The 20,787-nt window shown below is 44.7% G+C and overlaps 1 protein-coding gene across 4 annotated transcripts in view; it reads left to right on the forward strand.

Moving 5' to 3' along the window:
• VPS53 (VPS53 subunit of GARP complex) overlaps positions 1-20,787 on the forward strand; it is a 62,140-nt gene that overhangs the window by 937 nt on the left and 40,416 nt on the right. For all 4 annotated transcript variants that reach the window (XM_086859713.1, XM_086859715.1, XM_086859716.1 and 1 more), the window contains exons 2-7: positions 2,038-2,118; positions 3,143-3,192; positions 3,955-4,021; positions 17,527-17,613; positions 17,860-17,975; positions 19,089-19,208. In XM_086859713.1, coding sequence (XP_086715839.1) covers positions 2,038-2,118; positions 3,143-3,192; positions 3,955-4,021; positions 17,527-17,613; positions 17,860-17,975; positions 19,089-19,208 — 521 coding nt within the window. The remainder of the gene's footprint in view (positions 1-2,037; positions 2,119-3,142; positions 3,193-3,954; positions 4,022-17,526; positions 17,614-17,859; positions 17,976-19,088; positions 19,209-20,787) is intronic.

A 20,787-nucleotide genomic window follows, 5' to 3' on the forward strand; every position in this document is an offset into this window, starting at 1 on the left:
CCTTGATAATCCTTTTAGGGTCCCTGCAACTCAGGGGTTCCAGTGTTCCCTTAAAGCCTTCGTGGCACTCGGAACCCATCAGTATCCTGTGGGAACCCAGGGTAAAACCATGGCTGTTGTTCTCTGTGGCTGAGCCTGCACTGCCTGCAGCCGACCCTTCCATCTCTAACTCTCTTCCCTGTAGCAGAAGTCTGGGCAGTAGCAGTGTCTGTCTCACAAAATATCACTGAAATAAGTTTTTACATTTTCTTGAGTGTTGAGTCTTCTGGGTCACTTTTGGTGGCCCTCCTCAAAGAGTAGGGGGAGGCCCTGGGAGCTGGTAAATTAAATGGCAGCTTCTAAATGGGACCTAGAGCCTGTCCAGAGGAAGAATCCTCTGCACTTGTAGACATGAGTTTTTGAGCAGTGGAGAATCCACAACGTGCCTGGCTGATTTATTTTACCAAACTATAAAGCTGTAGGAAAACATTCACATCCTGAACACTGGGAGATGTTGAGGATGACACTGCCTGCTGCTTTCCAACTTCCTCTCTGCCACTTCCCAAACCAATAATCCCGTTGTTCCTGTCAGTGTTCCTTAACCAGTTTTGGGCAAAACCTGCCCAGTTCTGGTTAAATGAGCAGAGCTGGCTCAGCTGCCCTGCCGGAAGCGGGGTGGGGAGCACAGGCAGAACTGGTGCCCCACCAAAGGCAGGGTAGCATTTCTGATTAATAGGTTGTGACAAACTCCTGGGAGTGACAGCTCCCACAGCTGCTCCATCTGCCTGCAGCACCGATCCCTATCTGCAGTGTGAGTGGAGTTCCTGAGCAGCCTTTATCTCCCATCTCACCTCTTGTTTCATCTGCTCTTAATACTTGTGGAGATTTGGGGTTAGTGGGGATAGGTTGAGTGTGAGTTGTGAGCAGGACAGGCTGGGTGTGATGCTGCAGTTGTGCTCTTGTATGAGGTGATGCCAGAGCATTTTCCTCACTCACCAGGACCTCATGCATGTTTAACTGCTGCCTGCTTCTCCTCGGCCACAGGAGTGACTGGGGAAGCTTCCCAGGAGGGCTGGTTCAGGCAGAATATCCTTTTATCTCACAAAATCGCCAATTTTTCAGTGCAAAATGTGTAAAACAACATAAATGCTTTATGTGCCCATATGTGAAGGCTTTCATTGAGCAGGGGGATGCTGTGGGGTTGCCTTTACTTCTGCCAGGGGGGTTGCTGGCCATGGAGTGCAGAGCTGATGGCTCTGTAAGTATGGGAAAAATATCAGAATCACAGAATGCTTTGGGGCCTTAAAGACCATCTCATTCCTTCCACAGCTTCCACCATCCCAGGTTGCTCCAAACCTCATCCAGACTGACCTTGAACCCTTCCAGTGATGGGACACCCACAGCTTCAGTGTGGTAGCAGGGAAGGGAAAGCACCACACTTCAGTCTGTGGGGACAAAAAGCAAAGCCTGGCAGTCATGTTTGTGTTGTTTGAACTTCTGAGGAGAGATGAGATCTGTTTGCACCACAGCTGCACTTTCCCCCTTCCCAAATCATTCAGCAGATTGTGTTTCTCTCCCTCTTCTGTGAAAAGTGGCAAACCCAAGCCTCTAGAGAACTTGTACAACCACTCCTTAATTCATCACGTTTCCTATTACACAGCTGTGGAAAGCAAACCCTCTGTCTGTCACCCTGAGGCCTGGCAAAGCTCCTGCCAAGAGCAGGCCAGAGCCTCACTTTGTTCCCAGACAACAACAAAAGCATCAGGATGGTTTGGGATACACAATTAGTGGTTTGTGTGTCTTGGGAATTCCTGGATGGATTGTGCCAGGGCTGTGTGTGAATTATATGTGTTTATCCAGGCTGATATCCACGGGAATTTTGGGAGGTCAGAGCCCTGCAGAGCACGTGGCTGCTCTACTCCTGGCCATTAGTTAGAGAAATGCTGTGAAACACAACTGGAAGCAGGTGTTGAAGGAATTAAAAGTAGTAGAAACTGTGTAAAGTTACAGAAATTACTGATGGTGGTTGATTGTACTTGTTTTCCTCCCTCTTTCCAGGTATTTCCCAGCCAAGATCCACTGGACAGAGCAGATTTCAATGCTGTGGAGTATATTAATGCTCTCTTTCCCACTGAGCAAGTAAGTAATGCTCCAAATATTCTCAGACTTTACTTTCACACTTTTTACTATCAGATTTTACTTCCACTCTTTACTATTAGGGTAACCTGACAGCAAACGACCAAAGCAGTGTTTAAACCTGTACCCAAACATTTTATTTTAAACACTAGCACAGGAAATGAAGCTGTAACAATAATAATTTCTTAAATTTGCAGTTCACGGGGTCTGCTGTTATTATGTAGTCTCTTTCAAACCAGAGTGCTTGCTGCAGTTAAAGTCTTGCTTTGATATGTAGAAATAAATTAATTTTCTGTATAGATGGAGTAAATGTCATAACTTGCCATGTATCAATCATTGGTGAGTTCCTGGGGTTTTCAGCCAAATCAGGCAGGTGTTACCTCTACAATGTCACAGGAGAGTTTGAACCCAGTTGTTTCTTTTAAGATTTAAAGAATGAGATTGCTGTGGGCCCACATGCTTTGTGTTCACAACTTCAGCCCCAGGGGGAGTTTTAGATGAACCTCTTGCAATACAGAGACATTTCTACAGCTGAAGTTTGTGTTGTGAGGCTGCTCTAACATTTCCCATGTCCAAGACCCTCTGCAGCACTGCTGGTTTTAACTTGCAGCTTTTTCTGGTGGTGTGGCTTGGCTATTTTCCCTTTGCCAGCAGTAAGGAGCTGTTTCCCCAGCAGTGCCTTCACTGCATCTCATTTCAGCCTGTTTTCTGTGTTTCTCTGCAGGGGGGTCTCAGCTCAAAGGCTCTGTCCCCATGCCCACTGGAGGTCACTCTCACACAGTTTTGGTGACAAAGGACAAGGCAGAGCTCGGGGATGGGGGAAGCCCTGAGCCCTGACCTTTTTCTGCTTTTTGTGATGTGACAGAGAAGCAGCTGAGTTGTTGTCTCAGTGCCTCCACCTGTAAAACAAGGTGCTCTCCTCTTCTTCAAGGCCCCTGTGTGATAGAGTGTTTGGGATCACAGCTGACAAATTCCTCTTTAAAACATTCACCATTTCACTTCTCTCTGATTTCTTTTTATGTTCCAGTCTTTGGCAAACATCGATGAAGTTGTGAACAAGATCAGATTGAAAATAAGGTAAATATTTTCTCCATTTTGTTGCAGCTCAGGTGGCTTGGTCTGGCTCTTGTTCTACAGCTGACAGATTTAGTTTGTTAAAAAGCCATGGATAGGACCAACCTCGAGTCTAACAGTGGCACCAAAACAATTATACTTTTTATATTTCACTTCTGTTATGTGCCCTGAAGGCTGTTTAAGCTGATGGGTTGCAAAGTGCAGCCTTGAAAAACAACTAAGAGTCAAAAAGTACCAAATTTTAGTACAGTTTGAAGGCTGAGTGAGCAAACTACCCAAAAGACTCAATTGCCAAGAATTCATTGTTTTTGGGATCAGAATATCAGTTGTAAAAACTCTCACTCTATATTTTTGAATTGTCATTATTGGTCCTAAAAGTACAAAATAAACACAGGTGTGCATGAAATACTTAAATTTTCTGTGCTGGCTGATATTGCCAGCATGAAATGATTGAGACAGCACTTTCATATGTGGGAAGTTGAAATGCAAACAGACAAGGGAGAGCTGACAATATTGCTTAAGGGAACAGGAAAGCAAGAAACCCTGGTTAAATTAGGAAATGGATTTTTATTTTTGCAACAGGACTTTTAAATTTTGTAAGACAGTGCTGCTGAACAGAGAGGGAGGGGGGAAATAATGAGTTTAGCATTGGTAACATCAGGGTTTTTTTTATTTTAAATTGGTTCTGTAAGTCTCAGGATTCCCCCAGCTGTTTGGGTCAGGCTGACAGAGACTGGGTGTGATGCTCTGGGGTTTTTCCTGCAGGAGGTTGGATGACAACATCCGAACTGTGGTGAGGGGACAGACCAACGTGGGACAGGATGGCAGGCAGGTATGTGCAGCCAGGAATGCTAGGGGTTCTCAGCTTGGGATGTCACTGAGGAATAGCTCTGGCAGGGAAAACCCCACTGGTGCTGTTACTGAGATGTTTCTGTGCCTCTTGCACTGATGAGCTGCTCCCTCAGCAGCTGTTCTGACCTGCCTCACCCTCTGAAGGAAAGTGAATGAGGAATTGATTTAAAGATCAAAAGCAGGAGGCCTGTGTGCTGCTCTGATGATAAAACAAGCAGCACTGAACAGGTACAAGTACATTTGATCCTGGGCAGGGATCAATACCAGGCTGTTTGTCCTTTTCCCTGAGCTGTTTGCTGAGGTGTCCCGAGTTGTTGGTCACTCAACTCAGGACACCTGATCAGTGCTGATCACTGGCTGCCACTTCCTCTTGCAGCTCCTGTTCAGCCCTCAGGTTTTCACTTGTTTTTTGCCTGACAGAGGTGCTTGCTGGGAGTTCAGTATTGGTGAGCACAGCCATGGCTGCAGAGGATGTGAGTGCTCAGCTTGGCCCCTGTGTCAGCTGGTTTTGAGGTGTCACTTGGTTTGTCTCTGTTTCCTGTCCTGTTTTAGGCCAGGACATTGAACCTCAGACCACCAGTCAAGGTTCCTCAGTGACTTGTTAATACCAGCCCTAAGACTGGCATGTGGAAATTACCCTCTGTGTTTTCCTCTCCTTGCTGTCACAGCAATTGGTATCTACTTCTGATCCTATTTCTGCCACAGAGGCCTCAAGGGAATTATCTAACCTGCCTATAGTTTTGTCTTGCTTTAGAAAAACACGAGACATGCTCATCTCTGCTAGCAGAAGTAGTTGAATCATGGATGTCTAAGTACTGCTAATAAACTGGGGATGTGCTTGGGATGTGGCTTACCTGGGAGTGGTGCTCCTGTAATTACTGTGCAGGAGTGAGACAAGGAATCAAGTGGGGAGGCAACTACAGGAATTGAGGAGGGAGTGGAAACTGGTGCAGTACTTGGGACAGTTTGTGGTTGGAAAGTTGGTGCTGTTGTAGTTTTTTGGGCCCATTTGAGAGGATAAATTCTCTGAGAAGACCACAGAAGAGTGGGGTTGAGAAGAGCTGTGTGTGTGAATTGCCTGGAGTGCCTCAGGACTTGGAGAAAAGGATGAGCACAAGCAGTGATCAGCTGTGCCTGTGGATAACAGGAGCATTTCTGTGCTGTGGAGATTGGCAAGCTTTGTTCAGAACGCTGTCCTGTGTCTGTGGTTTGTCACTCTTGCATCCCTTTGAAGTTCTGCAAGGCCTGGACAGATGGACCTGCACAGTGTCCTGCTCAGAAGCACCAGGAAAGCAGAGCTGTCTGTGCTGCCCTTCCTTCAGTTTGGTTGTAAAGGAACCAGTTAAAATCCTGATTATGTAAAAACCTTCAAGTGTTCACTTGTGGCTCCATGCAGGACATATTTCAAGTGGCCTGGAACTGCAGTTGATCACAAATATTCGTGTATTTAGCTGTGGATTTTCCTGTTTTCCCTCATTTTGCTGCTTTGCAAAGTAGAAGCAAACTTTAAGACAGATGCCAGAGCTTACAGTTGTGTGGGCTGAGGCCAGACAATCTCCCAGGAGCACAACTGCTGTTTCTTACTCTGAGATCCTAACAAATACTGAAACCATTATTTAAAGTGTTACTTCTCTGGGAAGAAAAACATTGATTCTGAAATGCTGTGAGTTATTTCTTTCTATGTTTGTAATCCAGGCCAATCATTTTACACCTGGATTTGTGTTTTTTGTGTGAATTGCTGGAACCAGAGGGTCGTTGGAGTGGCAAGGTCTTGAAGTTCAAAGCAGTGAAGGAGCATCAGCAAGCTCAGATTTTGGAGGTCACCTTACAGTGCTGGGGAGCTGTTGAATGGCATTTCAGTTTGAGATGGAATTTTATATTTGTCACCCCAAAATGAGAGGAAACCTAGAAGAAACGTTTGCTGTTGCTGTCACCCCTGCACTGTGTCCCCTGAGTATCCTGGGTGCTATGTGGGGGAGTGAGGCAGCCCTTTTCACATGATCACTCTGTTGATTGCAGATTGTGGGGGTGAAAACCTTGTTTTCCAGCTTCAGCTGCCTGTTCCTGTGCTGAAAAGTGCCTTTGTTTTACCAGCATATTCTCAGGGGAATCAAGGACACTTGGAAATGTTTTTATAGAGCAAGAGGCCTGATTTCTCCCACTTGGAGAGGAAGGGTTTTATTTTCCAATGCATAGAAAGAAATAGTTTTGAAACAGCTTTGAAAACAAGGTGCTGTTAAGGCAGGTCAGTTCTGTGCTTGGAAGGGAGTTGTGTTGCTGTTTTCCTTGTTTAGTTCTCCTGGTAACTTAGTCCCAGGGCAAAATTAAGTTCTTGTTTGTACTCATAGTATAGTCTTACAACATTTGTAGGAAACTTGTATCCTCAAGACCAGTATTACACTGCAGAATTGGATTGACATATCCACATGGATAGATAGTGTCATCCTGCAGGCCTCACCCTTAGGCTGCCCAGGATGAAGATCATTATTGCATTTTATCATCATAACCACAACTGCAAACCACCCTTCATTAGGAAGGAAACAGTTGGCAACCAGCTTTTGCAAGAGGTTTGAAGCAAAGCTCTGTATCTCTAACCTTCTTCCATTTGTAACTCTTACCATAAGAGACATCTCCAGCCTCTAGTGCACAGTACTTTGGCTTTAGGAAAAGTCAGAAATTTTTGGAAAATTCCTCTCTTTTGATTTCCATCCCCTGACACACTGAGATCCAAGAGGAACACTGCAATCCATCGTCTCTTTGAGAGCGTGTGCCATAAATAAAAGTGTGTCTGAACTCTGTGTTTGGAGCTGATTGAATTTCAGTGGGAGCTCAGGATCCTGTGTATTTAACTGCAGGATTGGGCCTGAAAGGTGTTTTGCAAAAACCTCTTCCCTTCAATCACATTCTCTCTTAGCAACTCCTGATGCTGTGGCCAGTGTTTGCCAGTGTTGCCTGACTGCAGTTGTGTTGGAGATGTCCTTGTCTGAGGGGTAAATAATAGTTTGAATAAACATCCTTTCAGTCTCTGACTTCCATCCAAAGGAAATACAAACCTTGGATGCAGTGGCAGAAGAAAAAAAAAAAAGTTGTTTAAGTCAAAGCAAGGCAGGAAAGGGTTCTTTGCTGAGTCCCTGCCCTCAGCTGTCTGTGCTGGTCCATCCCTGCTGCCCTTGCAAGTGAGGGAGCTTATCCTTGGTTTTCCCATCTCCTGTCAGCCAGAACTGCCCAAAAAATAACTGGGAATCTTGTGCAGGCATTTAATTCAAGTACTGCTTGAATTACTGGGGTTTATCATCAACCCTTTTTAGACACCAGTGATCCTGGCAGGTCCCTTGAAGACAAGCTGAGGTTATCAGCCTTGGCAGACTGTTTTTTTTGAGGAAATGGGGTTATTTACCAACTGTGCCCAGCAAAAAGCTTTCCAAAGCTGTCTTGTGGAGGAGCCTTGTTGAGAGCTGCACCTTCCCAGCTGTCCAGGAGAGGGGAGCCCAGCCTTGGTTTTGAGAACAGGATAACGTTTTGCTGATAATTGATGGCGAGGGAGCACTGCCAGCAGAGACAAATCTGGGCAGTGCTGCTTGTTACTGTCCCAGGAACCTAAATCCCAGTCTGACCCAGTGGGGAATATGGAGTGTGCAGCTATGGAAATGTGCTCTCCACACTCCTTAAGGAACAGGAGTCCTTAGGGATAGGAAGTCCAAAATCCTGATTGCAGATCCAGCTGCTGTGCTCCCTGGGATGGAGTCTCCTGTCCTGTCAGGCTGGGATGATGTTTGGGATGATGTTTGGGATAACACTTCTGTGCCCCTCTGCCTACTGAGGTAATGGAGCAGGGCTCTGAGATGAGTTGTAGCTATGAGAAGGCATTTCAGTGAGAAATTTTCATGTAAAAGTAGCTTTTTTTTCTGTCTATAAGCTTTTAAACTGTTTCCCAAACAGTCTTGCTCACGCACACGTGTGTGGATAAATTAGCAGCAAGGTGTCTGAAAAAACAGATTCTGAATCTAAAAATAAAGGCCATCCAATAGATCTGGCCCCAAAAGAGTTATTTAAGCAACTCTAAAGACAGGAATGCTCCCTTTTCCACAAAGCCTAACGTTTCCCAGTTCAAAGCATCTGCCTTTTTGAAATTTTGCCCTAGAATTTCCTCCAAATGCAAAAGCCTTAAAATAGTCTGGCTCATTTGGCTTCCCCTTCCTGGTGCGATATTTCAGTAAAATCTGCAGACAATGCCCTGAACCTCAGAAATTATCTCACTAATGATCCTTTTATGGGAGGAAACAACAGCTGTGGGTGGAACATTCCTCTGTAGGGCGTAACAAAATTTTCCTTGGGAGTCCCAGACTTGGACTATTTTGGATGCCTTGGGAGAGGCTGGGAATGCAGGAGCTGCTGTGGCTCAGTTGTAACAGTTCCTAGGGAGCCAGTGCTACACGATTTTTCCTCTGGAAGGTTTTTATTTTTTTTTCTCAGAGCCGCTGCTGCTGATCTGGAGTGTGGGCTGACCTTGCTGAGAGCTGCAGTCCAGTTGTGGCATGATCTCCTCTCTGCCCCAGGGTGCAGTATAAAAAGTTCCCATAGATTTTTCCACTGAGCGTTTAACGCACTCCGTATGGTTTGATGTGTCACTCCTCAGTTGTGTTTATTGCTGGAGCTTCTGCGTGGACTGGCTGTAATTTTTTTGACAGTTGCTGACATGCCTTTACTGGTTGTTTGGCTGAAGCTGCTTCACCTATCAGGCTTTTGTCCTTGTAATGAGTAGCCTCTGCACTTGCTGCTGGTTTAACCCTTGACAGTGTCTGTGCAACCAGGATGAGGTGCCTGGGTGGGTAAAGGTGAGGTGGATTCAGCTGAAATCTATTTTGGAAAGAATCAAGAGGAGTCTCAAGATCCCAAATGGATTTGTGGCTTGATAGTTTGAATCTAAATAAAATCCAGCAAACTTATTTTTGTTATCTCTGGTCCATCTTTCCCTTCATGCCTTGTGCACACGGCGTGTGTAAACGACTGAAGTTGCATCAAATAAGGATTGTGTTTCAAAGAAAAATGTGTTTTATTGTTTAATGTGTCTGACTCCATTAGGATCTGGCTCAATTAGTGCTAGAACAAAGTTAAGTGTTAACTAGAAGAGCAAATGGATGTGCCTGGGCTGGGAAAAGCTTTGGATGTTTCTCATGGCTGAAGATACTGGCTGATAACTTGAATTGCTTTGGTTGGCTCCTTCTTTGTTTTGCTCCTTGAAAACAGTGATATATATTTTATTTCTCATAACTCCAGCAGAAAAAAGGGATGGCAGCTGCTGTGGTCAAATAACAGGAATATATCCTTGCTGCCCAGCCTGAGCCCAGACAGTTCAGTTTGCCATCCCATCTTTTGGTCAGCCAGGGCTGTCCTTTCTCTTGGCACGTGGAAATGAACATCTGGGCTCTGCAGCTGTGGGGAGACTCCGACTGCCTGCCCTGCCCTGGGTGTGCTGCAGTGTCTGGCAGTGTTTGAGCCTGTGGAAATAGGAGGTTGTGTCTGCCCACAGGTCGTGGGTTTGACAAGGTCATAGCTGGAAGTATGTGAAATACTCCCTTGGTTTTTCTTTTCTTTAAGTAGAGATCAGGAAACACTTTGCATGATCAATCCAGGGAGGAAGGAGGAGATGGAGAGTGAGCAGAGGAAGAGAGTGATGCAGGTGCTGCACATGGCAGAGGGCAGTGGGAGTGGGGTCCTCTGCTGCTTTTCTGAGCAGTGTCCTGAGCCCCAGGGCAGCTGGTGGGTGGTGTCACCACAGTCTGTGGCTTGTCCCCTCCAGCTTTGCAAGGGCAGTGTCAGCCTGGCAGGCAGGGAGGTGCTGTTGTGCTCTGTGTGCATAAACCTGCTTAAGAAGCAGCGCTGTTGTTTCACCTCCACCTCCTTGTGTGGAGCTGGCTTTTCTGCCTGCAGGTTGTGTTTGACACTGATCTGAGGCACTCAGTGCCTGCACATCTCCTACCCTCGGCACTTTCCTGCCAGTTATTTATTTAAACACGTGCTCGCTTCCAGCCATCAAATTCCAGTGCTGCTTCCTTGGTCACAGTGGCCAGGCTTGGCTCACGTGGAAGGTGTTGATGTGTTCCTGCTGCTGGGACAGCACTGACTGTCATAAGCTCTTAATAACTAATTAAACCTAAATCTCTGAAATATTTGGGGGCTATTTTGTGTCCCAATCCCTGACGTTGTAAGCACCATCTTTCAGTTACATTCATTCTCTCCTGCCTGGCTAAGCTTTATCTCCTGGATTTTTATGAATGGGTCATTATTCTGAAATGTGAGCATATGAAATATGACTAGTGTTAGATTTCAATACCTTTTTAAGATAGTGAATGGATTGGGGTTAAATATGGCATTTTAAGCTGTGTGACTTTATATATTTTATGAAAAGTCATGCCACAGATTCTGCAAGGCTCCAGCTGAGTGATTAAAGTCCCATAATATTCTTTTGTAACCCATGAATAATAAGCAGGAGCTGAGCTGCCAAAATAAATCAAAAGTGAGTTTCATTCAGAGTCATTTCCCTAGTGAATTGTGACAGTTGGACAATGTCCTTCCCTTGTAGAGACACTGAGCTTTTTCTAGCCCAGAACACGTTCAGTGAACAGGGTTTCAGGTGAATGGCAATGCCAGGAAGAACTTGTGCTGTTTATTCTCATGCTGGCATAACTTTTGCCATCTGCTGCAAGGCAGGAGCAAGTCTGAGCTTGACCTTGCCTTGTGCTTCAGTGGGGATGTTCCTGTCCTGCAGCCTGAGGCTGGGAATGGGGTTGTGTTTGTGCTGGTGTTGGTGGTGTTGAAGGCACTGCAAGCTGCAGTCTGTGTCCAGTCCTGTGTGGCTTTGATGCCAACAAAGCAAGAAACCCAGCCTGAAAATAGGATTCCAAACAGGCAGGAGATTGCGTCTTACTGTGGATATTTAAAACTCTTTTTTCCTCCTTCTTTATCTTTTTTTTTTTTGTTGTTGTTGTTGTTGCCGCCTCACATTTTTGGTGTGTTATGTTTATTCAAGCTGTATTGCTTCTGTGCTTATAGCAGGTAAAGTGACAAGAATTCCACTTGGAAATCCCTACTTGGAGAGTTTCTGGTGTTCTTGTCTTTTCCCCCCAATTTTATTTGCCTTTAAAGTCTTAACCTGTGCTGATTTTGGCTGGGGCAGAGAAAGAGCCCCATACTTGTGATGAAAATTAACTCTACCCCAACCCAAACCAGCATATGAACATGGATTCATCTTGCAAAATCTGATTGTAACTCGAGTGGTTGCTAAACTTACCCCCCTTACAGAGGTCAAACTCTGATATTCCAGATGTGGCTCTGATATTCCAGATGTGGCTCTGATATTGCAAATATCACCGACTGCAGTTTGCAAACACATCAGCACACAAGTCAGCTAGAGTCCCTCAGTCATTTACAGTCTTCCCAAATAAATTTAATGTGCTTTCCCTCTGATCAAACAGGCACAGGCAGCTCCAGAAAGGAGGGAGGGTGGGCAGCATTGCCAGGGGCACTTGGTTATCCAAGGCCCTGCAGGACAAGGCGTGTCCTGGGCACAGGGAGGTGCAGCAAACACCTGCAATCAGGGTGTCAACAGGAACAGGAGGGCAGAGACTCACATCTTGGCTATTCTGAAACAGATAAAAGAGAATAATGAGTGTCTGCACGGGGAGTTTTTGCTACATGATAATAGTGTTTAATCTTGGGCGTGAGGCAAGGCTGTGGCTGCTCACCTGCCAGGTGATGATGGAGCTGTAGTAACCCACCATGAGGCCCAAGCCTGATGAAGCTCTAGGAGCTTTACTTGTTAAGTTGTGCAATGCCCACAATTAGCATTTAAATGGCCACACTGCTCTGGTGCTGTAAAACTCATGTAAAATTACTCACTGAAGCCAGGCCACTCAAAGCTTTGTCACATCAGCACCTTCCTTATGGTGCAGACACCCCTGTGCAGGGCTGGGCAGTGCAATAAAAACTGAGATGTGCAGACACCCCTGTGCAGGGCTGGGCAGTGCAATAAAAACTGAGATGTGCAGACACCCCTGTGCAGGGCTGGGCAGTGCAATAAAAACTGACAGCTCAGAGAGATGCTGGACCAGCCCAGGGGTGCAGTTCAGGAGTTAAGCTGCAAGGTTTTGGCCAGAGCTACCTGGAAATCACCTCTCACTTCACCCCATGTGTCTGTCAGTGTTTGTGCAGCTGTTGAGAATGTGGGGTTTGATTTCTAAGCATGATTTTGGGTTAAGTGAAGGGGCAGTGAACAGCAGTTTTAAGCTTTGTGCAGTGTTGGATGTAATCTGCTGATATAAAATGTCCTGAGTGGTTGGGATTGGAGCTGATGACACAAAACTCTCTTCTTCAGTGCCAATTGTAGTAGTTATGTACTATTTGCTGAACTCCCAGGGTGGAAATCTGCTAAAATCAAACCCCAGGGTGATGAGCCCTTCAGGTCTGTCTGCTCAGGGAAATCAGCTGGCACTGTCCTGTGCTGAGACAAACCTTCAGCTTCAGTGCTTTAGCCCTGGCTGTAAAACTTAAGGGTTTGCTCTAAAATGAAACCAGTCTGAGAATCAAAGTAAATTTCCACCCTTCCCCAATCTGGAGGGACTTGTTTGTATGAGGTTTCAGCGGCAGAAAATGTGAGGCTGCTTCCAGTGTGAGAGGGTTTCTTTGAAATCTCCACAGCTGAGGCCCCTCAGAGAATTGGGGATGGGAACTTATTTTTAGTCGTGGTTCATTGATCTGGGCTGTAAGTGTGGCAGTAAATGAAAGAAGCATTAACACTCGGTATTGAAGAGCAGGGACCAGGCCAGGAGCATTAAATTCTCAGCATCATGACCACAGCCCTATTTGTAACATTAAAAATACATTTGGATGCTGTGAATTTGGCAGATGTCAAGTGTCTGTAAAACACTTGGTAGAGGGCAGCTTTCTGATGTGAATAACAACAGTCAATTGAACTGTATATTGGCTAGAATCAGATAAAAATAATGTGTTTCTAGCACAACACCAGCAAGCAAATGGAAACCGTGGAGGTATTTTAACCATTACTGTGGGAGGGGAAAAAAAACCCAGTGTTAGTTCAGTTAATCCCCAAGCAAGGAAACTTCATCTGAAAATTTTCTTTTTCTCCCACTTCAATGACATTTTCTAGTAACACACAGGGCTCTTAATTCCTATTTGCATATTTCCTGGTATTGAAATATTTTCTTGCACAAGATTCCTGATAGGATGCAAATTAACACACCCACTAATGAGCTGCTGGTTGATGGGGTGGTGTGACAGCTCTGTACCTGGGCTGGGAGGGGAGGAGGAGGAGGAGGAGGCTGTGTCCATCTGCAGCACTGCAGGGATTTGGAGAGACTGACTCTAGTTCACTGGGCTGGTTTATTTTGGCTGGAATAATTGTTGCTAACACTGTTTTTGTGTGTATGAATGTCAGCCTGGTACTGTAAGTCACTGGAACATAACCTTTTAAAGAATGCATCACTTCCAAATTTAACAAACAAGTCATACTCTGGTCCCACCTCTCGCTTGGGTTATTTTCTTCCCTCCTTCTGCTGCTTGGAAGATCTCATGTGAAAAGGTGGCACAAGGAATGATGTATGGCCTGACCTTAGGAGTTGTTGGGACAATGCCAAGGAAAGCTATTTTTTAGGCAGTCCCTCAGTGATTCATGATTTACCCCTGCTCCCTATTGTTTCACACCAGTGCCTTTGGAGGCTTTTCCTGTGGCATCTCAAGGTGAAGGAGTTTGCAGAGCTGTGGCTGATTCATGGGCTGTGTTTTTCCCTCCAGCTTTGGGGAATTTGGCAAACAGCAGAGCAGCCCAATTTACCTGAGGCCAGGCTGTGAGCTGGAGTTGAGTTTTCCACCTCCTGCCTGGGGTGTCTCAGCCTCCTGTGTTTCCTCTGGGCTGTGAACACAAGAGTTCCCACTGTGTGAAGAACAGGGATGGCTGGAAAACACATGATGGCCTTAAACTGGGGGACCCCCTTGTGTGTTCCTATCCATGAATTGTTTTGGGACAGTGTCCCTGGAGCCAGGACCCCCCACATCCCCTCCCTCCCTCCCTCCCGCATCCAGGACGAGTGGGACACACTACACCACTGAGGAGGAATGTGATCCGTGGCTGAAGCCTTGTATTGAGCACTCTGTGTCTGGATCCTCTCCCCCCGTGGCTGCTCCTGCCCTCTTTGCTAATTTTACACTTGTCAGAGCTCTTGGGAAGCCCGGGGTCAAACCTTACGGAAAAAGCCTCGGACGCCGCTGACCGCTGCCTCTGCCTCCTCTCCACAACGTATTTCTCAGCTGGAGCTGGGACTCAGAGGTTGCATAAAGTTGAATAAATAATGCTGATGGGTTAATTGTAGCTTGCAGGCTCAGTTGTTGATTAGAGTCATATGGTGTTTTTCCAGCACGTTGCAAGCTTAGTTTCAACATCCTTGTTTCGTATAACCACGACAGATTATGTCTCCAGTCTCTCTATTTATTCGTGGTCCTCTGCCCCTGGAATGAACTGCTGGTGGAGGACAGGAAATGCAGTAACTTCACTCCTGGTTGCTGTTTGGGGTGTGTACATTTACATGTTTCCCAGTTGCACTGATGAGGAAACCAATAAATTAGTAACGCAAGGTGAACCCAGTGCCGGGCCACAGCTGGGAGATCACTGCCTGCCATCCATCATGGGAACCAGACAGACTGGAATAAAAGCCATTCCTATCCTCTTGATATTGTTTTTCCTTAGAATTTCTGTCCAGGGGAAGCCTATTAATAAAATAGTAGCAAAAGCAGTAAGAAAGTGCTTTTCAAATTGATGATTCATTGTTGTAGCAGTGAAGGGAAATGCATTTTTTCCAACACAGCCTTCAACGTGGCTCTCTTTTTACAGCTGAAAGAATAGTCATTAGTTACATTAACAAACTTCTGTATTACACCTTGAGCAATTAGACCTACTTTCATGCCCTAGATATTGGTTTCTTATCCCCTAATAACACTGTTTATTAAATATGAGGTGTTTTCTTGTGTTTGAAATTGGTGTTTTTCTATTTGCTTTACTCTGCCTTTATAGTGACTGGGAAGGTGATGGGTTTCTTTCATTATTGGTTCATTTTCTTTTATTTGTTTCCTGTACACACAGTATTTTACTTTCAGATGCTATTTAATTGTACATGTGCATGAAATAACATTTTTTATTCAGTTCTGAACTTCTCACTGGATCTGTCTGACAGGGCCCTCCTGACTTTAAAAAAATAGATTTTTACATAGTGGTACTTTCAGCAAATGTTTAAAGAAATTAATCTCAAAATGTAAATTATACAAATGATATATTCATTATATAAATATATATATATTATGTAATGAATTAGTGTGTTCTGACTCATGTAAGGAATATGCAGCTCTTTTTTTAGAATAGATAAAGATTTATGTCTTAATGGCTAAGCAAATATTTGAAATAAAGTTTTAAGGAATGAAACAAGTGTTTATGGGCAAATCTGATTTACTCAGGTTTGCTGTTGAGTTCCCTGTGTGGGTTTTTTTGTTTGCTTGTTTGTTTTTTTTTTAATTTTTTTAACAGTTATGGAAATGTTTCCCCTTCTGTGAGGGATGTGATGCAGGACTGGAGCAGAACAGCAGCTGCTGTTTGGTCTCTCCCCCTGTCCCAGCCACATTTCTCACAGCAGCAGGAGACCACAGTTCTTTAATTCATCAGATGGGCCAGAGCACACATTGTCTTATTTGTGTTTTTCCAGAGTTTTTAAGGAGGTGAATGTGTCAGGATTAGGTGATGACACCAGTTTGCCTTATTTTTGGCAGTTTTAAGTGCTCAGGGACAGAATCTCATTTTTCTCTGCTCAGTGTTCCAGGGGCAGTTTTTAGGTGGGGATTTTGCCCACCCTGAGTGTGCTGCTTTCCTCTGAGCAGCAGGAACATGTTCTTCATCCACTTTCCTGTAAAGGCTCTCTGCTGGTTTTTATCACAATTACTAAATACCTCCATTAGAGAAATAGGTTCCTTTGAAGAAGCTCTGAATTCCTGGGATCCTGCAGAAAAATTAGCATTAGCCCTTAGTGCTGAAGCACAGGGAAACAGCAATTGGCATCTGTAAAGAATTTCAGGCTGATTCTTTAATTTTATACAGACCTTTATGAAGCTCAGACCATGCAGGACAGTTGCTGCTTGCTTAATAACCCACTTGAATAATGTGCTGCAGGCCTGAGTACAGAGACAGAGCTAAATATGTTGAAAAGAGCATTCTTTGCTTTGCATTTAATCCACAAGCCTTTAAATGAAGAAGAAAATTTAATTCTCAAAGGTGGCCCAGAGAGAAGCTGCTGGGGCTGTTCAGACCTGGTACATCCACCCTGCAGCACATTTTTGTGTGTTCATACCCCTCAGTGAACATCTGGCAGCTCTGTGACACCAATCCATAAAGTGTTAACTTTCACATGATTCAGAAAATTTTTCAGAGGAGACTTTTATTTCCCCCCCTCTGGAAAATTAATTATAAACCGTCTCCAGCTTTTATACTTTTATTATAACCCAGCTATATTCCAGCAGAATCTCCTGGCAGATAGTTTCCTCATCCATTTCCAAATGAAGATGTGTTAAATTTATTTGCTGCAGGAACTTGTAGCTTGTGCTGTAACCTTGGTCATGGGACTGGATATAAAAACAGAGGGATAGAAGCCCACTTAACAGTGGGGAACAAAGTGGAGCTGGAAATGTTATCAGGCTGGGAAGGCAAAACGTGTTGAATTACTTGAGAAGGCAGATTTTGGACATGTGATTTTGGACATGTGGCTTCGCTCACCGAATCCACGTGTGGTTGACACTGCTTGTGTGAGGTCAGGCTGTGCCATGGTTGTATAAAAGGGACCAGGTGCCCCAAGAAAATAGCACTAAAATCCAGGTGAGAGCCATTTCCTGGGCTGGACCCCTTTACCTGTGCTTGGAAAGAGCCATTCCTCCTGCAGGTGTGTGGGAGGCTGAGCTGCCCGTTCCAAAGGAATCAGCATCGTGCTGCTAATTCAGAAAGGGCTTTGGGCAAGCACTCAGTGTTCTATATGTGCTTTTTTTATTTATAATTAATGATGAGCATAGAGGTCTTGTGGAGGTTTCATTTTTCTGCTCTAAATATGTGTCAATCAGGAGTAAGTTCTACCTATTTTTCCACACTTAGTATATCAAAGTATATTCCAGTAACCTTAAAGAGCTGCTTCCATAAAATATCTTGATGAAATTTTGCCAAAGTGTTATTGTAAAGTGGATACTGAAAGCCTGGCCCACTCAGGTTCAATATTCTAACATGGTACATTGACTTTTGTTGTGCTGCTGGCATTTTCTTTGTAAGAAAGCTGCTCCCCTCCACTTCCCCAGCCTCAGGGAGTGTTAAGGGCAACTGTGTACTTCTTAAAAAGGTGAAAACTGAATGCAGATTTTCTTTCCACTCTGACCTCCTTTCTTTTCCAGGCCCTGGAAGAAGCCCAGAAAGCCATTCAACAGCTCTTCGGTAAAATTAAGGATATTAAAGACAAGGCTGAAAAATCTGAACAAATGGTGAGCAGCACTTTCTTTCTGGTCTTTGAAATGGAGGGGACACTGACTTTTCCTGTCACTAACATTTTTGTCCTTGGTCCTGTCTGGTTGATAATTTCCTACTGAGCCTGTATTGAACCAGCAGCATTCCCAGGGCTGCTGAGCTGACACCCCTGCAGTCCTGAAGAGGAGAGACTGGCTTCTTATCTCCTGAAAATTTCATTGCTGGGGCTTGATATTTAACCAGAATCCTTTTTCATCCCCTAGGTGAAGGAAATCACCCGGGATATCAAGCAGCTGGACCATGCCAAGCGTCACCTGACCACCTCCATCACCACCCTCAACCACCTCCACATGCTGGCAGGGGGGGTGGATTCTCTGGAGTAAGTGTGGGAATTCCTGGTGGTGCTTTGGCACCACTGCTGACTTGTGAAGTTTGTGCAGTGCTCTCTATGGATCTGTCACTGCCTGCCTGGTTTTTTGGAGGGAATTTTGCTTCAGAGTGTGGATTTCTGCTGGCATGTCCTTTAGTGTTGCTCTGAGTGACCCTCAGGCTGTGTTGTGTTTAAAAGTTTGCAGCATTGATTGCTTGAATTGCTCTGTTGATCCTTGGTGACAAGGAATGAGTCTGGCTTCATTAAAGAGTAGGACAGCCTGGTAGGAATCCTCATTAGGGATGTGCTCCTGGGAATTTGGGAGGATTTTTGTCAATCTGATATCTAAAACTGCAATGAGTTTTGGTAAAAGTCTGCTCTAGCATGAGTTTAAGGAAACCTTGCAGCTTGTACTGTGTGTGAATTGGGGGTTATACATTTCTAATAATCCATTGTGGGTTTTTCAATATGCTTGAGGAACACATAATCTAGGAAAACACAGCCTTTTTACATGTTGTATCTGTGGAGTTGCACAGCCTGTTCTTGGTTTGTAGCAAATCCTGCACGAGTTCTGGGTCGTGAAATGCTGAGAAGAAAATTTTCCTTAGCCTGCTGTCTCCACTGGAATGATCCAAAAGGATGATATAAAAATAAATTAACTCGATTTTCTTTTTTTTGCTGTCAGTTCCCTGTGAAAGTTATTAACAGAGAAGTCAAGGCTAATGGCTTTTCAGCATCATTCTCCTCTAGAGAAGCTTTAACTCACACTTTGTGTGTGATGATGAATGGCTTCACTCAGGTCATTACAGTGAAATAACATTTACTGCCTCCGGACCCATACTGGGAAGCGGATGCATTCAGTAGTTTACATGTTCCTTGCCAAGTGTTGCTTTTGACATTTATGTTTTTTTGAGGCATTGTTAGATGTGTGCCAGATTGGTTTATTTTAGCATCGCTTAAGTGAAATTTTAATGCTGCCTTGGAATGTTAATGAAGAGCTGTGTATTTTAGAAAAATAAATGTCAGTAGGGACCAGCATGACCCAGTGGGGATGAAGTAACCTGTGGAATTACCACCAGGGATTTTCATTCTGCCTCTGTAAATCTTTAATTTCCCCTGCAGGGCTATGACCAGGAGGAGACAATATGGGGAAGTTGCCAACCTTCTCCAAGGTGTCGTGAATGTGTTGGAGCACTTCAACAAATACATGGGGATCCCTCAGATTCGACAGCTCTCTGAAAGGTAAAAGGTTCAAACAGCTTTCTCTGCTGGGGAGGAAAGGTAGGAAATGTCTTAGGCAGATTTAATCTGGAGGATGTGAAGCCTGGACATGGTCCTTGGAGCTTTTTTACAGCTAAAACAAGCAGGTTGATACTGGACAGAGTTTGCTCCAATCTGGAGCAGCCCATTCTGTTCAGTGGCAGTAATTAGTGTGGCTGTAACTTGCTCTGTGCTTTTTACTGCCTGGCTTTTCATTTTCTCACCTGGAGGAAGCTGTGCAAGTGCAGGTTGTTCCATGTGGCGTTGATGTGCAGGTGTTTGTGGTGAGCCCTGAGGTGATGCTTTCTCCTGCTCTGTTCAGCTCAGTGATGGAGCTCAGCTGCCTGGCATGAAGCACAAATCTGTTCATGCACATGGTGATGTCTGGGCCCCTTTGAGCCTCACCATGAACTGAGCTGCTGCTGAGCTGCTCTCAGCCTGCAGTGCCCCAGGGCTCAGACAGGATTTCTCCTTGTGCCTTTGCCAAACTTGGTTATTCTGAGCACCTTAAGCTTCTTCTGCCAAAACCTGCTCCTCTTGCCCAATTCTGCTGAGATTTGAGGCTTATTGCCAATCTTCTTCTGCTGGGCTTGTACAGTTCTGATTTTCTGAAGTGGAGTTACACTTTAATTTGGTGCGTTTTGGTGCAAGTCCCCACCCCTACCTCAGCAGCAGCAGGTGAAGGCTCAGTGGTCACTAAGCCACCATTTCTCCCAAGTCTTGGCTTCATTTGGGATGTGACAGCTGGGAGTGGAGGGAACAAGACCTTCCCTGTTCTCAGGGACATTGCTGTCCCTGTCTGAGGTGACTTTGCTCTTTACAGAGGTGCTCAAAGGGGTCTTCCAGGCAGTCATTAATTTTTTTTGGTGACTCCCTTTGCTAAGCCAGCAGCTGGCTCCCTGTGTTGTTTAGTGATGGAAACAGAGTTTGAGTGATTTGTTTGTAATGTTTTCATGTAAATCTGTTAGGCTTTTTTATGGTATAGATACCTCTTCCAGAAAACACAGATGGAATCCATGAAACAGAGCAGAAGAAAAATCCACTCTAAATCTAGAGAAGGGATGGGGCCTTGTTTAACAAAGTATTTGACCATAAGCATTTGCTTAAATTAACATGAACATCAAGGAAATGTAAACACATGTCAGTGCTTTTCAGAGTTGAGGCTGTTTTCTGTTCCAAACTTGTGCTCAGAAAGATTGCTTGCTTCATTTTCTTCCAGAGGGGGTAATGCCCTTTGGGCAGAAACCTGCTCTTATTGGCCATTTTAAGGCCAAATATAATTTAAGCCTTGGTCTAGAATTCTGGCTGGTTTTCCCTTTCTCTGGTGGATGATTATTTAATACTTTTGTATTAAAAGTATTATATATATAACAATCAAATGCTGATTGTTATAAAATCCAATTCTCCTGCTAAAATGCCCGGTGGTTTTGAGTCACACCAGTGAGACTGGCAAGAACATGGAGGAAAACTTCTTTTGTTTTATTCTCCCTTCAAGATAAGGATCTGAAAAGCTCAAGAAAGTCTGTTCCTCCTATTTTTAGATGCCTCAGCAGGGTTTTCC

The sequence above is a fragment of the Cyanistes caeruleus genome, chromosome 21 (genome assembly GCF_971803275.1).
Source record: "Cyanistes caeruleus chromosome 21, bCyaCae1.hap1.1, whole genome shotgun sequence".
NCBI lineage: Eukaryota > Metazoa > Chordata > Aves > Passeriformes > Paridae > Cyanistes > Cyanistes caeruleus.